At 26.2% G+C, this 18,994-nt stretch overlaps 4 protein-coding genes across 5 annotated transcripts; 3 read left to right on the top strand and 1 right to left on the bottom strand.

Moving 5' to 3' along the window:
* Nucleotides 1-2,901: 2,901 nt before the first annotated feature.
* On the top strand, nucleotides 2,902-3,582 carry Bm10890 (Conserved hypothetical protein, putative; the record flags this gene model as incomplete). Its single annotated transcript, XM_043076655.1, has 2 exons — nucleotides 2,902-3,186; nucleotides 3,424-3,582. 2 exons carry the CDS (start codon nucleotides 2,902-2,904, stop codon nucleotides 3,580-3,582), a joined length of 444 nt encoding a protein of 147 aa, XP_042932589.1.
* A 1,195-nt stretch (nucleotides 3,583-4,777) lies between these two features.
* Nucleotides 4,778-5,562, top strand: Bm10891 (Conserved hypothetical protein, putative; the record flags this gene model as incomplete). Its single annotated transcript, XM_043076654.1, has 2 exons — nucleotides 4,778-5,041; nucleotides 5,278-5,562. The coding sequence occupies 2 exons, from the start codon at nucleotides 4,778-4,780 to the stop codon at nucleotides 5,560-5,562; spliced, it is 549 nt and encodes a 182-aa protein (XP_042932588.1).
* A 5,914-nt stretch (nucleotides 5,563-11,476) lies between these two features.
* On the top strand, nucleotides 11,477-12,894 carry Bma-cpx-1 (Uncharacterized protein; the record flags this gene model as incomplete). The annotated part of the gene is made up of 5 exons (XM_043076653.1): nucleotides 11,477-11,531; nucleotides 11,737-11,810; nucleotides 12,161-12,259; nucleotides 12,423-12,552; nucleotides 12,791-12,894. 5 exons carry the CDS (start codon nucleotides 11,477-11,479, stop codon nucleotides 12,892-12,894), a joined length of 462 nt encoding a protein of 153 aa, XP_042932587.1.
* A 2,650-nt stretch (nucleotides 12,895-15,544) lies between these two features.
* Bm4778 (Uncharacterized protein) lies at nucleotides 15,545-18,694 on the bottom strand (the record flags this gene model as incomplete). 2 transcript variants are annotated; one of them, XM_043076651.1, is made up of 6 exons in its annotated part: nucleotides 15,545-15,699; nucleotides 16,078-16,228; nucleotides 16,453-16,618; nucleotides 16,936-17,010; nucleotides 17,237-17,423; nucleotides 18,145-18,694. In XM_043076651.1, 6 exons carry the CDS (start codon nucleotides 18,692-18,694, stop codon nucleotides 15,545-15,547), a joined length of 1,284 nt encoding a protein of 427 aa, XP_042932585.1. The 2 variants fall into 2 exon arrangements, with proteins under 2 accessions (XP_042932585.1, XP_042932586.1); XM_043076652.1 differs by having other exon boundaries at nucleotides 18,145-18,547.
* Nucleotides 18,695-18,994: the final 300 nt, after the last annotated feature.

Below are 18,994 nucleotides of genomic sequence, written 5' to 3'. Positions count from 1 at the left end.
GAAAAGCTTAATTAAACTTTAATTACTTGAATATTTGGTAGTAATCGATATAACTTGTTTTACTTCTTTCCTTATCTCAATTTTCTACTCCTCTTTTATCCTCTATTCAAACCATTCCCTTTTACTAAATTTATTCATTATTTAATGATTTCATTCGGTAATTTATTTGATATTCTTACAATGCAGCACAACTCCTTTTTTGTATGACAAAATTTTGGTTTCAGTTATTTTTTTCTAAATGCTTGTGGTTTCTTAAAAATTTGCACAAACTTACTTTTTTAATTATATAAATATATAGTAATTAGGTATATAAATCTCCACGAAATATTCTATTTTTCTTCAATCATTTGTTCATTTCAAATAGGTTGATGTTACCAGCAGGTTAATTAGCTGACATATGAAACTGGCACCTTAACCAGCAGCTTAATTAACTGATAGATGAAGATGAATCATTGATTTTGTCTCAAAATTATCAAATACAATTATTTGATAATAGAAAACTTTCCGTTATGAAATAAGAGTTATAGTTCAATAAAATGGCGGCCCTTGAGCTCTGTTATTTTTTGGAAGATTTTTTTGGGAGAGTCTTTACCATTTTTATTCACTTTGCTATTAATTTTAATCTATAACTTAAATTCTATTTCTTTTAAGTTAGATAAGCTTCAAATATTTGCTATCCTAGTTTCATTCATTTCACTCCTCCAACTATGAATAATTAGATGAATGCTTTTTTATAGAATAAAACAATTATTATACGTTTTGTTTTGAGAAATAATATTATCAACTTACATCATTCGAACTACCTCGGTTCATTTTTCATCATCAGCCAATAATAATAAATTTTCGATATTTTCGCCAAACAATATGGTATAATACGACATAATATCGTTTTACGATAGTTGTTTATTTAGATTTTAACTTTTAGCATGTGTTATTTTCTTCTGCATCTATTATTCCAAATACTTTTAAAAAAATTTCTGATTCTTAATGATTTATTTATTACATTTTTGATTGCAAAACTAGATTTTCAGCAATACGCAAATATTAGTAAAATTTGTTAATGATTTCATAGCTCAAAATTTTAAAATGCTCTACTAAGGATTATTAACTTGTAAATATGAATTCTAATCAAGTATCGAGTATCAATAACCAAATATAATTTAAACATTTTAAATCTACAACTATTCCATATGAAATTGCATTGTCACCATAATTAAACATTATCTATTCTTATTTTTACTTTGAATATACGTTTCTAATATACGTTAGCCTTCCACATTTATACATTTTCAGGAATATTTATAGATTGTAACAGGTTTTCCGGAATACAAACACGCAGAAGTACACGTACATGTACGCACACTTATATACGTATATGCTGCTTTATTCTTTTCATTCATTTCACATAATCAATCCAATTCGTCCCTACCGGACATTTCCAAATATTCCGGAAAACCTGTTACAATCTATAAATATTTCTGAAAATGTTTCTACGACAGCTGCACAAATGATAGTGTAGCGAAATCAAATGCGTAAATTTTGTTTACAAAACTCATTTTCATGTAAGCACAAACAAAAATATTTGTTATTATTGTTACATTTGTAACAAGAAGTTACTATTCAGTCATCAAAATTTATTTAAATTAATTTGATTCCATGAAAAATACCGAAAAAAGAGAAAGAAAATGTTTTCATTTCATTAAAATATATGAAATTAGAAAGGCTAAACATAAAAATACATTAATTAGCTAACTAGAAAATTTCCACTGAAAAAGTTTTTGAATATTTTTTAACAATGTTAAAAAAATTAAAGTGACTTGATTGTATTATTATTTATTTTTTATTATTAAATTAAAGTGACTTCATTATATTATTGTTTATTTTTTCATTATCATTATCATTATTATTATTATTATTATTATCATCATCATTATTGAATCATAATGAAAATTTATACCAGCATTTTTCTTCTTTCATTTATTAAAGAATACCAAAAATGCATAAGTAGTAAGCATTGATAGTTTTTTATTTTTCGTTTTTTGAAGATTTAGCGTATCATTTCATTTACTTTTTTTCCTTCTTTGATCTTAAATTTAATTACTAATATTGATGCAATCTATTCCAATACATTTTCATTAATATTTTAACTTTTCCTTCTCTCTTCGTTCCTTTCCCTCTCGTCTAATCAATGTGGTTACAACAATAATCTTCAATTTTCTTATCACTAAAATAAATAATCCTTCTAAAACTATTTGTTCGGCTATTTCTAATTTCACTTATCATTTAACAAAGTATTACTACATTAGATTGTTCATTTTTCCAGTTTGTTTGTTTCAGTTATCATCTTTGTATTTTTCCTAATAGCACCAAATTTTTTTTTTTTTTTTTGCTTTCAAAAATGGAATTTGTCAGAATTTCAATTGAATTAAATTCTTCTTAACTTTTTGCTTTAACTTCTTTCATTCCTCAGGAAAATAGTATTTCTTCATTTTTATTTTTGCTAGTGATCAAAATGTCTTAAAAAGATTTGTTTTATTCAAAAAGCATTGATCTGTAATTTGTATAAAATAAATTTCACTGCAGTTGGTGATAACAGCCAGATTCTAGAAAATTATGAAATTTGTATGTTTTCAAGTACTTTTAAGTAAAGTGTTTAAATAGAAGAAGGAAAGTTTGAAAAATCAGACAGAATATAAATGGTAGGAAAATTTTCTTCATTATTATTATCAAGTGAATTCTTTCAATAAAAATTTCAGCGATTTTTAACAATGTTAATAAATTGGTAATAATTACGGTAGTGAATGTTTGCCAACTGCAAACTACTTGTTATTTGTATTTTTATCTCATTATATTGCATTATTTGTTATTGACAAGTATGCAGCACTTCACAAAATTTTGCAGATGACAATCATTGTATTAACTATATTTTGGTTATTATTACCTATTCTTGCTACTAGCATACAATGCATAAATGGTGGTGAATGGGTTGCACATGCATGCACTATGGATGCGCAATGTGAACCGTACAAAATAAAGCCAACGGACCATGTTGTGTGCCTTGACTCGGAATGCTGCACAGTACCATGTTCAAATAATGGTACCTTTACAGGAAAGACATGCGGAACATCATATGATTGCTTGCCGTCAGCGGAAAATGTTGCATGCCTTACAGGATTGTGCTGCACTGTAAGAATATCAAATAAATTACCGAATGAAATCATTAAATAATGAATAAATTTAGTAAAAGGGAATGGTTTGAATAGAGGATAAAAGAGGAGTAGAAAATTGAGATAAGGAAAGAAGTAAAACAAGTTATATCGATTACTACCAAATATTCAAGTAATTAAAGTTTAATTAAGCTTTTCTTGTATTTTATTGTCAAAAGAGAAAAATGGAATAATAATTTCTACACAAAACTTTTAGGTACCTCAACAATGTCCATATGGCGGTGAAGTAATTGGCCTGGGATGTGACAATTCAAAATCATGCGAATGCTTAGCACAAGGACTCCCGGTATTATGTGTACAGCGTATATGTTGTGCTTATCGACTTCCTAATTATTTTCCTGCTCATTTCACCTAAATTTTCTATTAATGAACATTCTTTTCTGTGATATTGTCAGCAAATATTTAATTTTGAGAAATGGACTGGAATTTGAAGTGTTAATGTAAATTTAGTTTAATAGAAATTGATATAACGCGATGACGGATCATTAGCGTTCGTTCATGAAGTAATGCTTGGGAAATTTCTTCCTCGTCCAGGAATAATTTGACCTTATAAAAAGAATCTGATAATTTGGTTGTTCCTCAATTATTAAATTAGGACGAAGTGATGAAAAATAGATTATTTCGGCGTTTAACGCCGAAAATTCAAGAAAAGAAGATAAGAAAATCGAGAAGAGTATACAAATCAGTCAATATGATTGTTTTAAAAGCTAACTTTCATCTCAGAAGTCAGTAATGGATGAATTTGAAATTACAATAGATTACCAGCGTAAAATAACCGAATAATTCAACGGGGATTATTAGAAGCTCAGTCGATAAATAAACTGAAGCTATAAAAACAGACAAACACCGCTTTTGATTTGATCATACAATAGCCAACAATTAAACTTAAGAAATGTTAGAGCAGCGCTCTTTTCTGATCTGACATAGGTATCTTATCAGAGGATCAAATTGTTAAATTCGAAAGCAAAGAGTTCAATCCGAAAAATTATTGGTACACTGATCGCTCTAACAAATATTATGAACTAAAAATCCTTACGGCAATCCAAAATGCATTCTTCCATCTGTACAATCAAATCGAATGTGTTGTTTTCTGCTTGAGCTTTTGTTGGTTTTTCTTACTGTCCTCATGTTGTCGCTCTGTGAGCATTCTCATTCATTAAAATGATGCCACAATAAAGCGTAAATATTTTGTAAATTCAAGTGTTATTGAAAATTTCAGACTTTTTTTTTGATTCAAGACTTCCTTCTTTGCATTAATGGTTGAACTTTGTTCTAATATTTCAAATTATTCGACAAAATTTCAATGTTGTCTTTCAATGTTATGAAACAACAAAGGCAGAAATTTAAGACTCCTAAAATTTCTTGCTTTATTGTCCTACAAAAGCATCTCGGAATATCAGTTGAGTATATTTTGCAACAATGAATATGATTTATTATAAATTAACCACTGCTGCAATATTTAAAAAGAAAAGTACTAGCATTTTAGAAATAATAGTGTGAAAGAATGCAATTTCTATTCAATCTTGTAACGACCACTGCTTTGGCACACTATGACTTGGCTGATTTCAAGTGTCCTGCCGATCGACATGCTGTGGCTTTGGGTTGCTCGAGTGCTCAACAATGTAGCCCCTACACAACTGATCCGGTTGATTGTATCAGAGGTGCATGTTGCACCAAATCAGGAACTACCCTATCAAGCTCCACTAATTTGTAGTAATGGCGGAAGAGCTCTCGTGATTGGTTGTATCCAATCTCAACAATGTCTTCCGTTCACTAAAGAATCCGTCGCTTGTCTACAAGGAATTTGTTGTACGGTTGGTTTCCCATTCAAGTATAAGAAATTCTCAGACCGTTCTAAAAAATTGTTTCGGTTACACTTGAAATACTCTATGAACTTTCTCTTTATCATTTCACTTCATGTAAATGCTTTAAATTTGACCGCGGATTCCTAATGTCTCCGATTCCGTCCTGTTTGGTAAATAGCTTTTCTTTCGAATTGTGAACTGAAATATTTCTAACAATTGTTGATGAAATGAATGGTTTTCTTTAGGTACCACAAAAATGTCCAAATGATGAACGTATTGTTGGCTTGCAATATACAAATTCACAGTCATGCGTTTCGCTATCCGGAGGAAAGTGTCCAGTAATGGAATGTGTTGCACAATGTCCGAGATTTGTCGATGAAATTAATATGTATTCAAGATTCCTCCTTCTACACTTAGCTTTAGTACTATCTCAAATCTTATCAAATTTATTGATTATTTGTATTTCATTACTTATAACTTACCGGCAAACCTTTCCAACTGTAAATGTATCATACTGCAAAGTCGAATGACATATATAAATCTAACATCCCCGTCATTTTGATTGGTCACTATGATACTTATTTCATCATATCAATCAAATTTCGGTCTTTTTTATGTATTCAAAGGGTTATATTCGATTTACATTTGTAGTTGTTATTATCAAACACAGTTTTCACTTTACTTTATTGACTCTTTTGATTTCAATGTTATTGCTTCTCATTTTCTCTTGATATTATTATCTATGCACTTTTTTTCTCTACAATTTTATCAACTTTCTATTAATTCCATCTTCGGTCAAAGCCGTATAATTTCAATTTGAGATGAAGTGAGATGCGTAATCTTTGCAACAATAAATTTGCATCCCTTTTGCATTGTTATTGGTTGACTTTTTAAAATGTCGTATCCTTGAAACAAATTTCGATCTTTTTCAGAAGTTCTAGAAATTTCAGTCATTTTTTGCTTATTGTCATTACTTGTCAAAATGAATAAATCCGATGAAGATGAGACATAAAATAATTTAGAATTTAAAATTCATACTTTTAAAGTTCATTTTGTTTAATATCCGATGAACGCATCAAATGTAAAATGTTGTAATTATTCGGTATGGAACACCTTCTTGCTTCTTTTATCCTTTTTCACCTGCATTATTTATTTATTTCATTACAATCTGTTTAGACTTTTCAGTAAAAAAAAAAAAAAAAAAATAATTCATTAAAAGTCTGAATATCCATTAATTAAATGATGTTGACACTTCTGATGCCAGCTACTTCCATTATTGTGTAGAGACAAATGAATGGAGATTTCAACGACCTACTTTTAAGTCGATACGTTCATAAATTTCTTTAATATTTTGTCGCACAGTTGTATCGCAGCTATAAATAATTAATCATCAAAAAATTTGTTTTTTAAAATATTTATTTCAGTTATTCATAGACTAAATTTAATGAATTAATATTATATGAAATTAAACATCTCATAGATCCAAACATTATCATAACAATTACTCGGATTGTTCTCTTAATAAATGCCACTATATGATTATTCACCATTTATTTCCTATTTTATCAAATTTCATTCTTTCTCAGTTTAACACCACAAAAGTTTCATATAGATCTTTATAATTTAATAGTTAAACGGAACAAAAATTTCAAATTTATCGGCAAATTTATAAACTAACTTTACAAAAAAAAGATAAAAAAAGAATTGAATCACTTATAAAAAGACAATTACTGAATAGAATCCACAAGAAAATAATAAAATAAATTATTTTTACCCAAATAAAAAGTCACAATGAATCTAAACAATATCCATAAATCTGAACTAAATTTACGACAGTTGTAAATACCACACTTTGACCACAATTTGTAATGAACTCTTGCGTAACTCTTACGTACATCATACATATATCATGCTTTATTTTAATATAAATGAACATAAGAAAAAAAAATCAAAAATGTTATAGAAACCGGTTTTAACTTCAACTATACTTATTGATATTAATTTTTTTTAGAATCCGTTCTTCTCTTTTAATTATATTCAAGAAGTTTTGAAGGCTTTTTAATATTTTTGTTGCAAAAAGATGCAGCAATAATAAATAATACCAAATAATTCGCTGTTCTAAATGAAATGACGAAAATTACAATTTACAGTATATTTTTACACAAATTATTTTTTATAAATTCTATTTGCATAATAATTAAAAATATTTTATTAAAAAAAATGACATGATTTATGAAGGAATTATCAAAGTTGAACTTATTTGGTCGCTTTATTTTAACGTGTAGATGTGATCTCAATGAACTAAATTTAGGAAAGCGTGACTGTAATAAAATGTGAATAAAGCATTTTTCTCATCAGTAAAAACAAGTAAAATTGACATCGTAATTATAGGTGGATTTCAGGAATAAACAAAGTTTTAACGATTAAACTTAATTTTACTATCGCAAAGGTATTGCAGTAAAGGTAATTTTAGTATATTACTTATCACTGGCTTTTTCATTAAAAAATTCCTCACTTTCTTTTTTTTCTCTCTCTAATTTCGTAGAAAAATTGTTCACACAAACACTGCTTAAAAGAAACAAATCTGGATTTAAATTTTAATAACTATGAATTTTTAAAAAACATACAATAACAGAAGGAAAAAAAGGACCAATTTAAAATTAAAATTCTCTTAGGAACTTAAATTGGTCAAAATTATATAGCATTATCTTTTACAATTTTCACTTCATTTATGTCACAGAAGGCATAAAATTGGCAATGAAAGAAAAAAAAAACTTGTATTTCAGTAATTGATCAGAACTCTTAGGCAAATTTTCCATTATTAGTAATTTTTAATATAATTAAATTACCACTTCTCAACAATATAAATATTGATACATTACATTTCTGATGCATTTTGTTAGTTGTAACTACAATTTGTCGTATTTAATTGCCTCAATTAATTTCATATTTTCAATACTTTCAAATATTAGCGAAGCGTTCTTTTTTTATCAAATAATATGTTAATAACAGTTATTTATAGCTTGCTTATTTCATTTTATTAGAAAACTAATAAAGTACTAAAAAGTTTTTGTTTACTAATAAGCTTTGTCTTTTATCGAAATCATGCAATTATGCTTTAGCACAAGTGAAGAAATAAATAGAATGAAGAAGAAATTTTTTCCTTCTGCAACAGTTCAATGAATTAATATCAAAGTTATAGTTTTAAGCTAAAATTTCAAGTAAATAATTATAAGTCAAATTTAATTTAAATTTTAATTTTAGTTTACAATTTTTTATTAATTTCTTGCCAATTATTATTAATTTCTTTTAGCCTATCATTTATTTCTAATAATTTTCACTATTACAATATGGTAGACTTTTAATTTTAAATTAAAATTAAAATTTCACTCCTTCAAAATTAAATATATTTTTCTACTTTAAAAAAAAATTTTTTTTAAAATACAATTCACGTTATTTAGATTAACGTCGTCTACATTTTCTATTATATAACTGTTAAATTTTAAAACTCATGTGTTGAACTAAAAAATATTTACACTATAAGGCATATTAACATATGTACATGCAAAAGCACATGCACACGTACGCATAAACACATACAAACATGCATACATGCCAACATACACACATGCACACATACATAACATGCTGCTTGCTATAGCAAAATGTGTTGTCCCCTCTTTTTAAGGCCTTGAACTGACGAAAATCGATCCTTAAAACATTCAATTCTCACGAGGCGATTATTTCGTTTATTCATGTCTGTATGTCTTTCTGTCCGTTTATTTATTTATTTTTTTCCTACTTCTCTCCTCATCTTTTTCTTTTGCTTATTCAGTTGAATATTTTACTGGGCCCAGTCGATTTGAAACTAAGGCAATAGAAGGAGCAGCAAGTTGGCATTACAATGATAGGCTTTCCATTCCATTTCTTTGGCTTATTTCTTACTTTTAATCATAAAATGGATGACTAACCAACTATCTTTGCTATCATAAGCAAAATTTAAAGATGGCTTCTTTTTTCTTTTAAAAAAAGCAAAAGAAAAGTTTCATTAAATTAAAAATCTTTTCTGCGTTTCTTTCTTAAATAAAATTATAGACATATATCTATAATGGTAATATTATTGGAAAAGATTTGAAATGTGGGAAATTCTTACGCATTTTATTTGATTTACTGAATTGTAAAAAAATTAAAAATGAAAAATAACATATTTGTTCATTTTCCGTTTACATTTTTATCCATTCATAATTTTTCACTAAACTTATGATTATTAATTCTTTATTAATTAATGATTATTGCTTCATCGAATCAAATTAATAATTATGCTTGTCATAGAACGTGGTCATTTCTTCATCGAATCACGATTATTTCTTCATCAACTCATGATGTCTTCTTCGTGATTTAAATTTCTCTATGCTTAAAAACTGCTATCAGATTATTGCTAATTTAATCTCTCACTTAATCTCAATTTAATCTTTCTAAATTAAACCATTAAATAGTGCCAATTGTCGCACATTTAGTTACGAAATTACTAACATTTGAAAACTTAAAAAATCAGTGAAAATTTATCAACTGCTGAGCATTTATAATGCTGCTAATATTATTCAAGTTTATTTCGGATTATAATAACTATAATAATACATTGGCTAATATTGAATGGTTAACTAATTAAAGGTTTGCTCGATAATTAATCATTAATCATGATTCATGCATTTCACTATAACTTGAAATTATATATAAGTTATAAATTTGCAAAATATTTCAAATAAGAATGAAATTTTCAGCAATCATTGAAAATTTGAAACTGTAAAAAATGAGGGAAAAATCTACATTTAATACTGAAATTAAGATTTTCTATCTCAAAAATAATTTTATAAATACTTGAAAGTCAAGAATTATAGAATTATGAAAACTTCATCTTTTAATTGTCAGATTTGGTCTGAATTTTCAATATCATATGCCAAAAGAAAGATGGAATAGTGCTACACGAAGGATACACTTCATAATTTCTGATTTATTAAATGTTGTTATTAGAAAATTAAAATTTATAAATCTTTTACTTATTGGTAATGAAATTTCACCTTTTAAAATTTACCTTTTGTTATATACTATTAAAATTAAATTTTACAAATTGATTACATGTTTATAAATTAATTTTATACTTACAATTATTTATGTATTCAAAAATTAATTATCTGTTTATAAATTGGTTTTTTTCTTTAACAAATTAACTATATATATATATTTATAAATCAATTATTTATATAATATATAAATAAACATGCATGATTCGAAAGCATAAAATACTCGCAGAGAAATTTCATTCATTCATTATCGACCGACAATGTATGAAATCTCACACCGTGAATTAATATCAATGTGCGCTAAAATGTTTCCGCTTTAATATCTCAATTAGTTCAAATAACACTTATCCATTGTCTTGTTTTTTCTTTTTTAAATTTGCAATAATAAAAGTAAACAAAAATGCTACTTCATATATTCTTTTTTTTTTTTTCCTTTTTGTTTTTATCACTCTAACTAATATGCCTACTTGCCACTTTAAAATTTGCACTTTTTTTCTTTTTTTGGTAGAATTTTATTTTGCCATTTTAACCAATGCTTCTTTGCTATTTTCAAGTTTGTGTGTCATTTTAGCAAAACTTTGTTTAGTCTGTCACAGTGGACAATTGCTACTAATACTTGTTTTCCTCTTTTTTTCCTCAAATTTCAATTCAAATCTCAATTAGTCCATCCTTCTTCTTTCCTTTTCTTATTATTCTTCCATTTCTCTCTGAGAATTCAGATTTCAAATTCTGTCTGAAACTTCACTTGGTCTTATCATCATTTCTTACTAATTACTATTTCTTCTCTAATTATACTATTTATTAACAATGCTTTTCTATTTATTCTTATCATTAATTATTATTATTCTTTTTTCCTCTTCTTTTCCTCATTTTCCTTTCTTTCTTCTTTCCTCCTTTTCTTATATTCACTAATTATTATTTCTTCTCTGTTATTTATTTATGCATGCATACAATTTCTATTCCATCCAACCATTCATTTAAAGCACATTCATTTGTGCATCTATTCAAATTCGCCACTTTAACTGAGTTATGAAATTAATAAGTAAAACTGAGAAGAAGTAAAGTTAACTTAAATGATTATTCATTCCGTTTCTAATGATTGCTCCAAACTTTTTATGCTTCCATCTTCACCTATGGTATCATTTAAAATTTAAAAAAAAAAAAAAATTAAATGCAATTTTTTGAATTTTATTATAATACTTTACATACGAACCTTTTCTTTTTGTGTTTATTTTATTTATTCATTCTTTCCAAACAAATCTTTCATCCTTTACTTTCAAAAAATATGTATTAGAAAAATTTTTTTTCCGAAAGGAAGCAAAAAATTTTTCAGCAATAAATTTGACAAAAACGGAAACAAAAAATGGCTGGCTTTCTTATGAAACAAATGGTTGGTGGAAAATTGAATGAAATGAAAGGTATGAAGTTTTATTAAAATTCCAAAGTATTATTCCAGCCATTTGCCATATTTTCATAAGTTGAAATGCAACTCAAATTAGTTCTATTAAAGGGAAAAAAGTGAATCTTCTATGATTCAAAAAAAAGAATTTGATTGTAAATGCAATCGTAAATGGAAGTTTTGCCAATAACTTAGGTAAATTAATGCCTATTTTTATTCGATAGGTGGAATTGATAAATTGACCGGTGATAAAGATGGTGAAGGTGGCGAGAAAACAGAATCCGGTGAAGATCCTGAAGTAGAACTCTCAAATTTTACTTTTTTTTCTTTTTGTATTTTTTTTAACAAAAAAAAAAAAAAAGAATTAGATAGTTATGTTTAGTTAATGCCTTTCTGCTATTTTACAATTTAGTATCACTTAATATGTAAAAAAAAAAAAAAAAAAAAAAAAAATTGTTTATTTTACACATTGTCTCATTACTCGTGAGAAATAAAATTTTGAATTAATGCGAAAATTATATTTGAAATTCCATAATGATTTTGAATTCGTAGATATTTATGGCTAATAATTAGTTGTATTTCAATTTCATTTTTCCATCATTAATTACTAATTTAAATAAAAATGCTAATAAAAATGATCATTTGTAGGTTGTAGCAGCACGATTAGAACAGGAAGAACGACGGAAAGAACGTCATCGAAAAATGGAACGAGAACGTGAAAAAATGCGCCAAGATATTCGCTCAAAGGTAGCAAATTCTTTGAATAATTTAATATTTTTAATTTAAAAATTTTTAATACTAAGAAAGATAAAAAAATTCACTTAAAAAAAAATAATTAATAAAAACTTTTCTATCTAATAATTTTTGGTACAAATCTAAAAATTATCATTTAATTCATTACTATTTTTAGTATAACATTCAAAAGAAAGAAGATGGTATCGGCGGTCTACCATTTGACATGTCAATGGATGGTCGTATTGTTGGTCCATCGATAAAGAAAACTCCAGAACAAATTGCGCAAGGAATGGAAGACGACGACAGTAGCATTTTCGCTGATTATTTCGATATTTTCATTAAATTATTTCATTTTTTTGCTCTTACTTAATTGAAATTAATTATTTACTTTCTTAATTTAATTAACTGAACAAAAAACAAATGAAGAAAAAAGAAGTAATATAATAATTAGTGAATTTTGTTGTATTTCTAGATTTTAAGGAGTCTTTCCTTTTTAAAAAATTTTCATTAAAAAGCAATGAACAAATAAATGTTAAATTTTAGGTCTTATCGGTCAACTTGGCTTAACCGAGCAAGTCGAAAAGGCAAAAACTGCCGTGAGTGAAGCATTGGAAACAGTAAAAGGCTTTTTACCATTTGGAAAATAAATTTGTAAAATTATGAAATCGAAAAAAAGTAAAAGGCAATTGTTTTTTTCTTATTACATAATTTTTCAATACAAGAAAATGTATTAATTTCGAATTTCACTTTCATATCTATATATAATTCAAATTATAAGCACAAAAATTGCAAATTATTAGCATAAAAAAAAGAAACCATTAAAGTTAATAATAATAATAGCAAATGAATTTTTAAATTATTCTTAAAAAATTTTTCAAAATAATACATATTTTTATAAGATGACTGCACATCGAAAAATAAGGAAGAAATAAATAAAATAACTGTTAATTAAAGAAAAAATTGAAAATAAAAAATATCACTAAAAGTTTTTGAGTGCACTAAAAAAAAGTTAGTAAAATTTGACTAATAAAAAAATGTTTTGTTTTTTTTTTGTTCGTTTTTCTTTTCATTGATAAATCAATGAAAAGATACCGTGCTCTTAAATATCCTAAGGGCATTTTTTTTTAGCGGCTGCATTTGATTAATTTTAGAAATTTTTTTTCTTTTTTTGATTAAATTATAGTTTTGAGAAAGCTTGCCCTTTCTATATGTTGACATTTTTTTCTTTTCTGTCATCCTAAAAAAGAAAAAAACATCGCTGCTCATTTTCTGAATTGAATTTTTCATTTTATGGGCAATATTTTGAATTCAAAAGAAAAAAAATTTAACCATGTAAACATGAGGCAAAAAAAAAATTTATTGTAATTAAATAATTGTGCTCAATCTTATATGTTTTTTAACTGTATAATTCTGATTAAGATTTTATTAATTAAAATTTCAAATTTTCTGAAATAGATAATATCCTTTAAATTAACAATTCTTTCTCTCTATTGAATAATATGGTTATAATATCGATAAATATGCTACATAGTTATGATCAGAAATTGCATTAATTATAAGTTAAAATTTTCCCTTGAAAAAATGAAATAGTGCAATTTTTACAAATTTTCTCATGAAGAAAGTTCTTCTCCGATGGGATCTTATAAATCTTATTTTAAGTTATTAGTAGTGTTACATAAATTAGCACAATTACTTTGAGTAATAAATTTATTGCATTCGTTTATATTAAATGAATGAAAGAAACGAAATGCAAATGAAGCAAATATTGTTGTTGACATAAGGATAGATGAATTTTATTAATATTTTAGACTTCGATGTTTAATTATAGTATTACTGTAAAACTATTAATTGATTATTTATGTTGATTTTTGCTCGTCACTGTTAGCCTTTTGTTTATATTCATAATGCTATTGAATGCATAATTAATTAACTAATGTGACCTTTTTTTGCCAAAATTTGGTCTTTGATTCGTTTTTATATATAAAAATTTTAATTTCTTATATAAAAATTTTTTAATTAAAAATTCTATTAAGCGTACTTATTTCTAAGAAAAGAAAAAGTAATTAAAAAATTTTAAAGTCAGAAAAAATTTCCTGTTTTTATCTTTTTTCAGATAATAGCAAAAGTTTTTGAAAATATCAGAAAATAAATGTAATTATTGGCATTAATTATTCCAGTCAATTCATCATTTTTTTTATCAGGCGCTTGGTTGATAAAAGAATACTGAATTTGGATTCAAAATTTGTAATAAAATCATTTGCTAAATTACTTCAATAAGTTTGCATAAAATTTTCCTTAATTAATCTAACAAAACCATTATTTGTAAATTTAATTTGAAAGAATTAAAATAAAATTTTATCAAGCATCTCTTTTTATTTGTATCCACTCATAGGTATTTTTCTAACAACCTCAAAAATTTTCTGCAATTAAATTTGGTGAGGAAAAAATTTTATGGCGAAAAAAATAGCGTTAAATATAATTAATTGCATTCCTTACTCTAGTTGATTTGTTGGTTTTTGTGTTATATAACATTAATAAAACGTCTAAGGATTAAATATTTAACGCTTTTTCTCGAGAAAAGATTAAATGAAAGCTGTAATAATGTGCTAATGGATAATGCATGTCACAATGTTATCTCAGATTTTGAAAATAGAAAAGTTTTTTAGTGTGCTTTGATTGAACACACCTTGCATGTGTTATGACTGGAAACATTTTTACGTGTGCTGTAGTGAAAGTTATGTCAAAGTTTGTATATAGTTGTTTATATGGAATAAAATTTAGATATTTAGAAAGTTTAGTAATTATTTGTTAAGAGTTATGCACACTAAATGCTTTGTGTTATTTATGAATGGAATTGAATCAGATAATCGATAATAAAGATTTCAACAAATGACACTATGTTCATCATTTATGACAAGCATCATATCATACAGAGAGAAAAAATCAAAACACATAGTTTGCATAGATTTAAAATTTCTTGTTACTGCAACGTTATTTAATTAGTCGTCTTTTACTCTAAAATTTTTCTTTTATTACACAACCAAAAACCATTCATTGATTCGACGACACTTATATCATTTTATAATAATCAAAAGAATGTGAATAGATTACTATTATCATATGTATTATAAGTCAAATCAAAAAGTTCGAGAGTATCCATGTCAAGCGTTAAGAATTTTAGAAAATTTGTGTGATAGTCAGCAGTCCGAAATCATCTCCTTATCTGTATGAAATACTATAAAAACTGTATATCATCATAATAGCCCATAATTTTTTTTTTCTTTTATTGAATAATTTTTAAGGCAAATATTTTTCTTCTTCAGCACGTTGTTCAAGCAATATTGATTGAGCTATTTCACGTTTTAACGTACGATTACGATGTTCACGATGCGTACGACATGAGCGTACCACAAGTAATATCGTTGTCAATAGCAAAGTCATGCCTAATAAGCCTAAAAAAATGATTTTGAGTGAAAATAACGCTTTTTTTTGCAGCTCAACAAATTTATAATTGTCAAAAATGGTGGTGAAAGAAAAGTTTCAAAAAGATGCTTTTCATAAAAGAGAAAAAAAAAAAAAAAACTAACCATTCAAAATTATCCTTTGAATAATAACCTTCTTAAAAAATACCATTCGAAAAAAAGTAAATAAATAAAAATGAAAAAAACTTCTGAATAAATTTCAAAAAAAAATGATTGCATCAATATTTATTGATATTTTATGTATTATTATTATTTATACAAAATAATTTCTTCATAAGATAAAAACAAATATTTTAAAACTACAATTAATTTTTTAAATTAGGTAGATAATTCTGAATAAATGTTTACCTAAAATAATAACAACAGCCAACGTAGGTGTAATTTGTATACCGTATAGGCTTATTGCAGTTGATTCCTCATGATCTAGCGATGACTCATGTAATGGATATTTGATATAATCAGATCGCTGTTCATTATCATGATCATTAGATATAACCACCTGAGTGATTTCTTGTTACATACAATAAGAGCTGATTGCTTACAGTAGTAAGTGCAAATAATTACAATAGTAATATCACAGAGATTTAATAAAGTAATTAATACTATTAATCAGTTTTTGAAAAAGCTCTAATTAACGCTGCTTGTATATTATCCAAATTTATTGCTGTACCTTTTTTCCTTGTTTTTTTTAATTAAAATACTATATAACGTACTAACTTCTACCTGATCATAAATTAATGAGCTTTGATGAGTACAAATATTGTAGGGATAAAAGGTTGGAGCATGACAAATGCATGTCGTGTTTGCATGCATGCCAAATATTGGCTCACCATTACGACATTGTAATTGGTTGCAAAATGCATTCGGTTGATTGAAACAGCATGTGCATCTGGAAATATGATTTGTATTACCAGTAATTTGAATTCATTGAACAAGAAACTTGAAATCAGTAAAAATTCCTATAATTATAACATACTTAAAGCATAAATCAAAAAAATTGAATTAATTTCTGCTAACAATGAATAGGATAATTTAGTGGTGGTTATGATATTCCTCATGATATAGTGATAATCCAAATAGCATAATCTGATAATCCAAAACATAAATGTTTTTTCATCGATTGAATATGATAATAATTTATAGTTGGTAAATCAATTTGCACTATTTTAAAACAAATCTTGAATTAGTACGCATCAGTAAACAAACTCTTTATGCTGATTCTCAGGCGTGAAATAACATTGTGTCATAAATTGTTGACAATTATTTTCTAATATAAGTTGCCTGAAAAATGAATTTAACAAAATACCATTGTATTTAGACAGAATTAAAACAAAAATATTTTGTTTGAAATGTAAGTAAATTAATTATATCCAGTTAAATATAAAATCTGATTAATGAGTATATAAGTTCATGCAAGTAAATGTAAGACACAAATGAAATGAAGCAAGTTTTGCAGCAATAGAAAGCATGTATACATACACATTTAGTAAATACAAGCAATGTTAACCTGCAAATGCAAACAATTGGTAGCTGATCATCTTCATGCCTTTGCATTTCTGGAACAGCAAGCAAAGATTTATAACGTTCAATTTGCTTGCAAAAATGTGAACGCCAATCGAATGCACATCGACAGGTACGACCAAAAAGTGCGACTAATGTAGGTGTGACAGTATATGGCGTTGCCAATAACGATACTTAAATATAACTTAAAATGTATCTTGAAAAGTGAAAAAGGAAGGAACAAAGTAATAGAAAGGCAAAGCATTATTAATAACAGATACAATAATTAATAAATTAGAGAGCAAAACAAAGGTTAGAATGAGTCAAAAATTGATAGGAGGGAAAGAACTTATTTCAACAAATTTCAATTTGTTTATTCAAATTTATAACACAAAAAAATATGCTACAAATGAAAGATAAAATCTAAAACACAAACGAGTGATATTAATTAATTAATGATAATAATGATGAATTCTGCGTCAGTGTCAGTAAAACTGCATGTGACTAAAGTAATCGATGTTTGATATGGATAATTGCTTTATTTGAATATCTATGAGATAATACTATTAATGAATTTTGAATTTGGTTTTTCTTACTATTTCAATTAATTTTGCTTGTCATAATGATTTACTGCAATTCTTTTATCTCTACCACAACTGATACTGTAATTCATTTATTTACTGTAATGGTACTTATTTTTTTTCATTCATCATGACTTCATCAATAAATAATATTAATGATGAATACTATAAATTGAATAGTACAAATTGTTTGAATGGTAAAAATTAAAATAGAGAAAATTTTGAAAATTTTTATATTCGTTGCAGCATTAAATTAATTATTACCACTATGGCTATTTACTTTTCTCATACACAATTTTTAAACATAGTTTAATTAATAAACATTGATACTAACCGATATTTGATTCACAATATCCACTGTTACCGTTTTTCAACTTAGCTGTCACTAATTGCATTGGCGAATGCACAAATACTACTAAAAATAATAGTAATGGAATGAAGGAAATTGATAGCGATTTATTCCATTTCCAATTGAAGTTCCATTTTTTATATTCATTCCTTTCGTTTCCCATTTGCCAAGCTCTACCATCAGAAACTTTTTCATATCGCCATATTTCCATATTTTTAATTCTTGAAATAATTTCTTCCTCATTTCTAGCAACCATTAATTGTTCGACTGTGGAAATTTTATTATTTAACGAAGGAATTTCAGCTAATTGTTGCTTGTTTCGTAATGATAAATGCCAAAATTTTCTGCGATATGTGATCAAACTCCAAAACTGAACAAATTTCTTCATTGTATATTCATTATCAATTTTTCGCCTATTCTTTTCCTGAATAGAGTGAATAATTCCAGCACAATCGTGCAATTTACTCGTACTCGGAAAATTTTTACACCAAATTTGTTTGGAGTTGAAAATTTCCGTAGAACGTTGATTCGTCATCAACTAATCATGCATCATTTTATGTATGGCTGATCGATGAATAATTCCAAATCTGCAAATTTTAGACTTCATTTTAAAACAAGAAAACATATTTAAAAAATGTATTAAAAATTTGCAATATGCGTTTATTTTAAAATTTAAAACCAGTCCTCCAAACATTATATTCAAATAGAAAATGAATGATTATGTCCATCAAACATTCCGATGAAAAATAAAAGATTATACTGGCTAAACATTCCGATGAAAATAAACAGATTATGTCGGCAATTTTCTTTCAATGATACAAATTTAGCCTAAAAC

Source organism: Brugia malayi, assembly GCF_000002995.4.
Source record: "Brugia malayi strain FR3 genome assembly, contig: Bm_v4_Chr1_scaffold_001, whole genome shotgun sequence".
Lineage (NCBI taxonomy): Eukaryota > Metazoa > Nematoda > Chromadorea > Rhabditida > Onchocercidae > Brugia > Brugia malayi.
The sequence above is the reverse complement of the archived record's forward strand: the minus strand, read 5'-3'. Positions and strand labels throughout refer to the sequence as shown.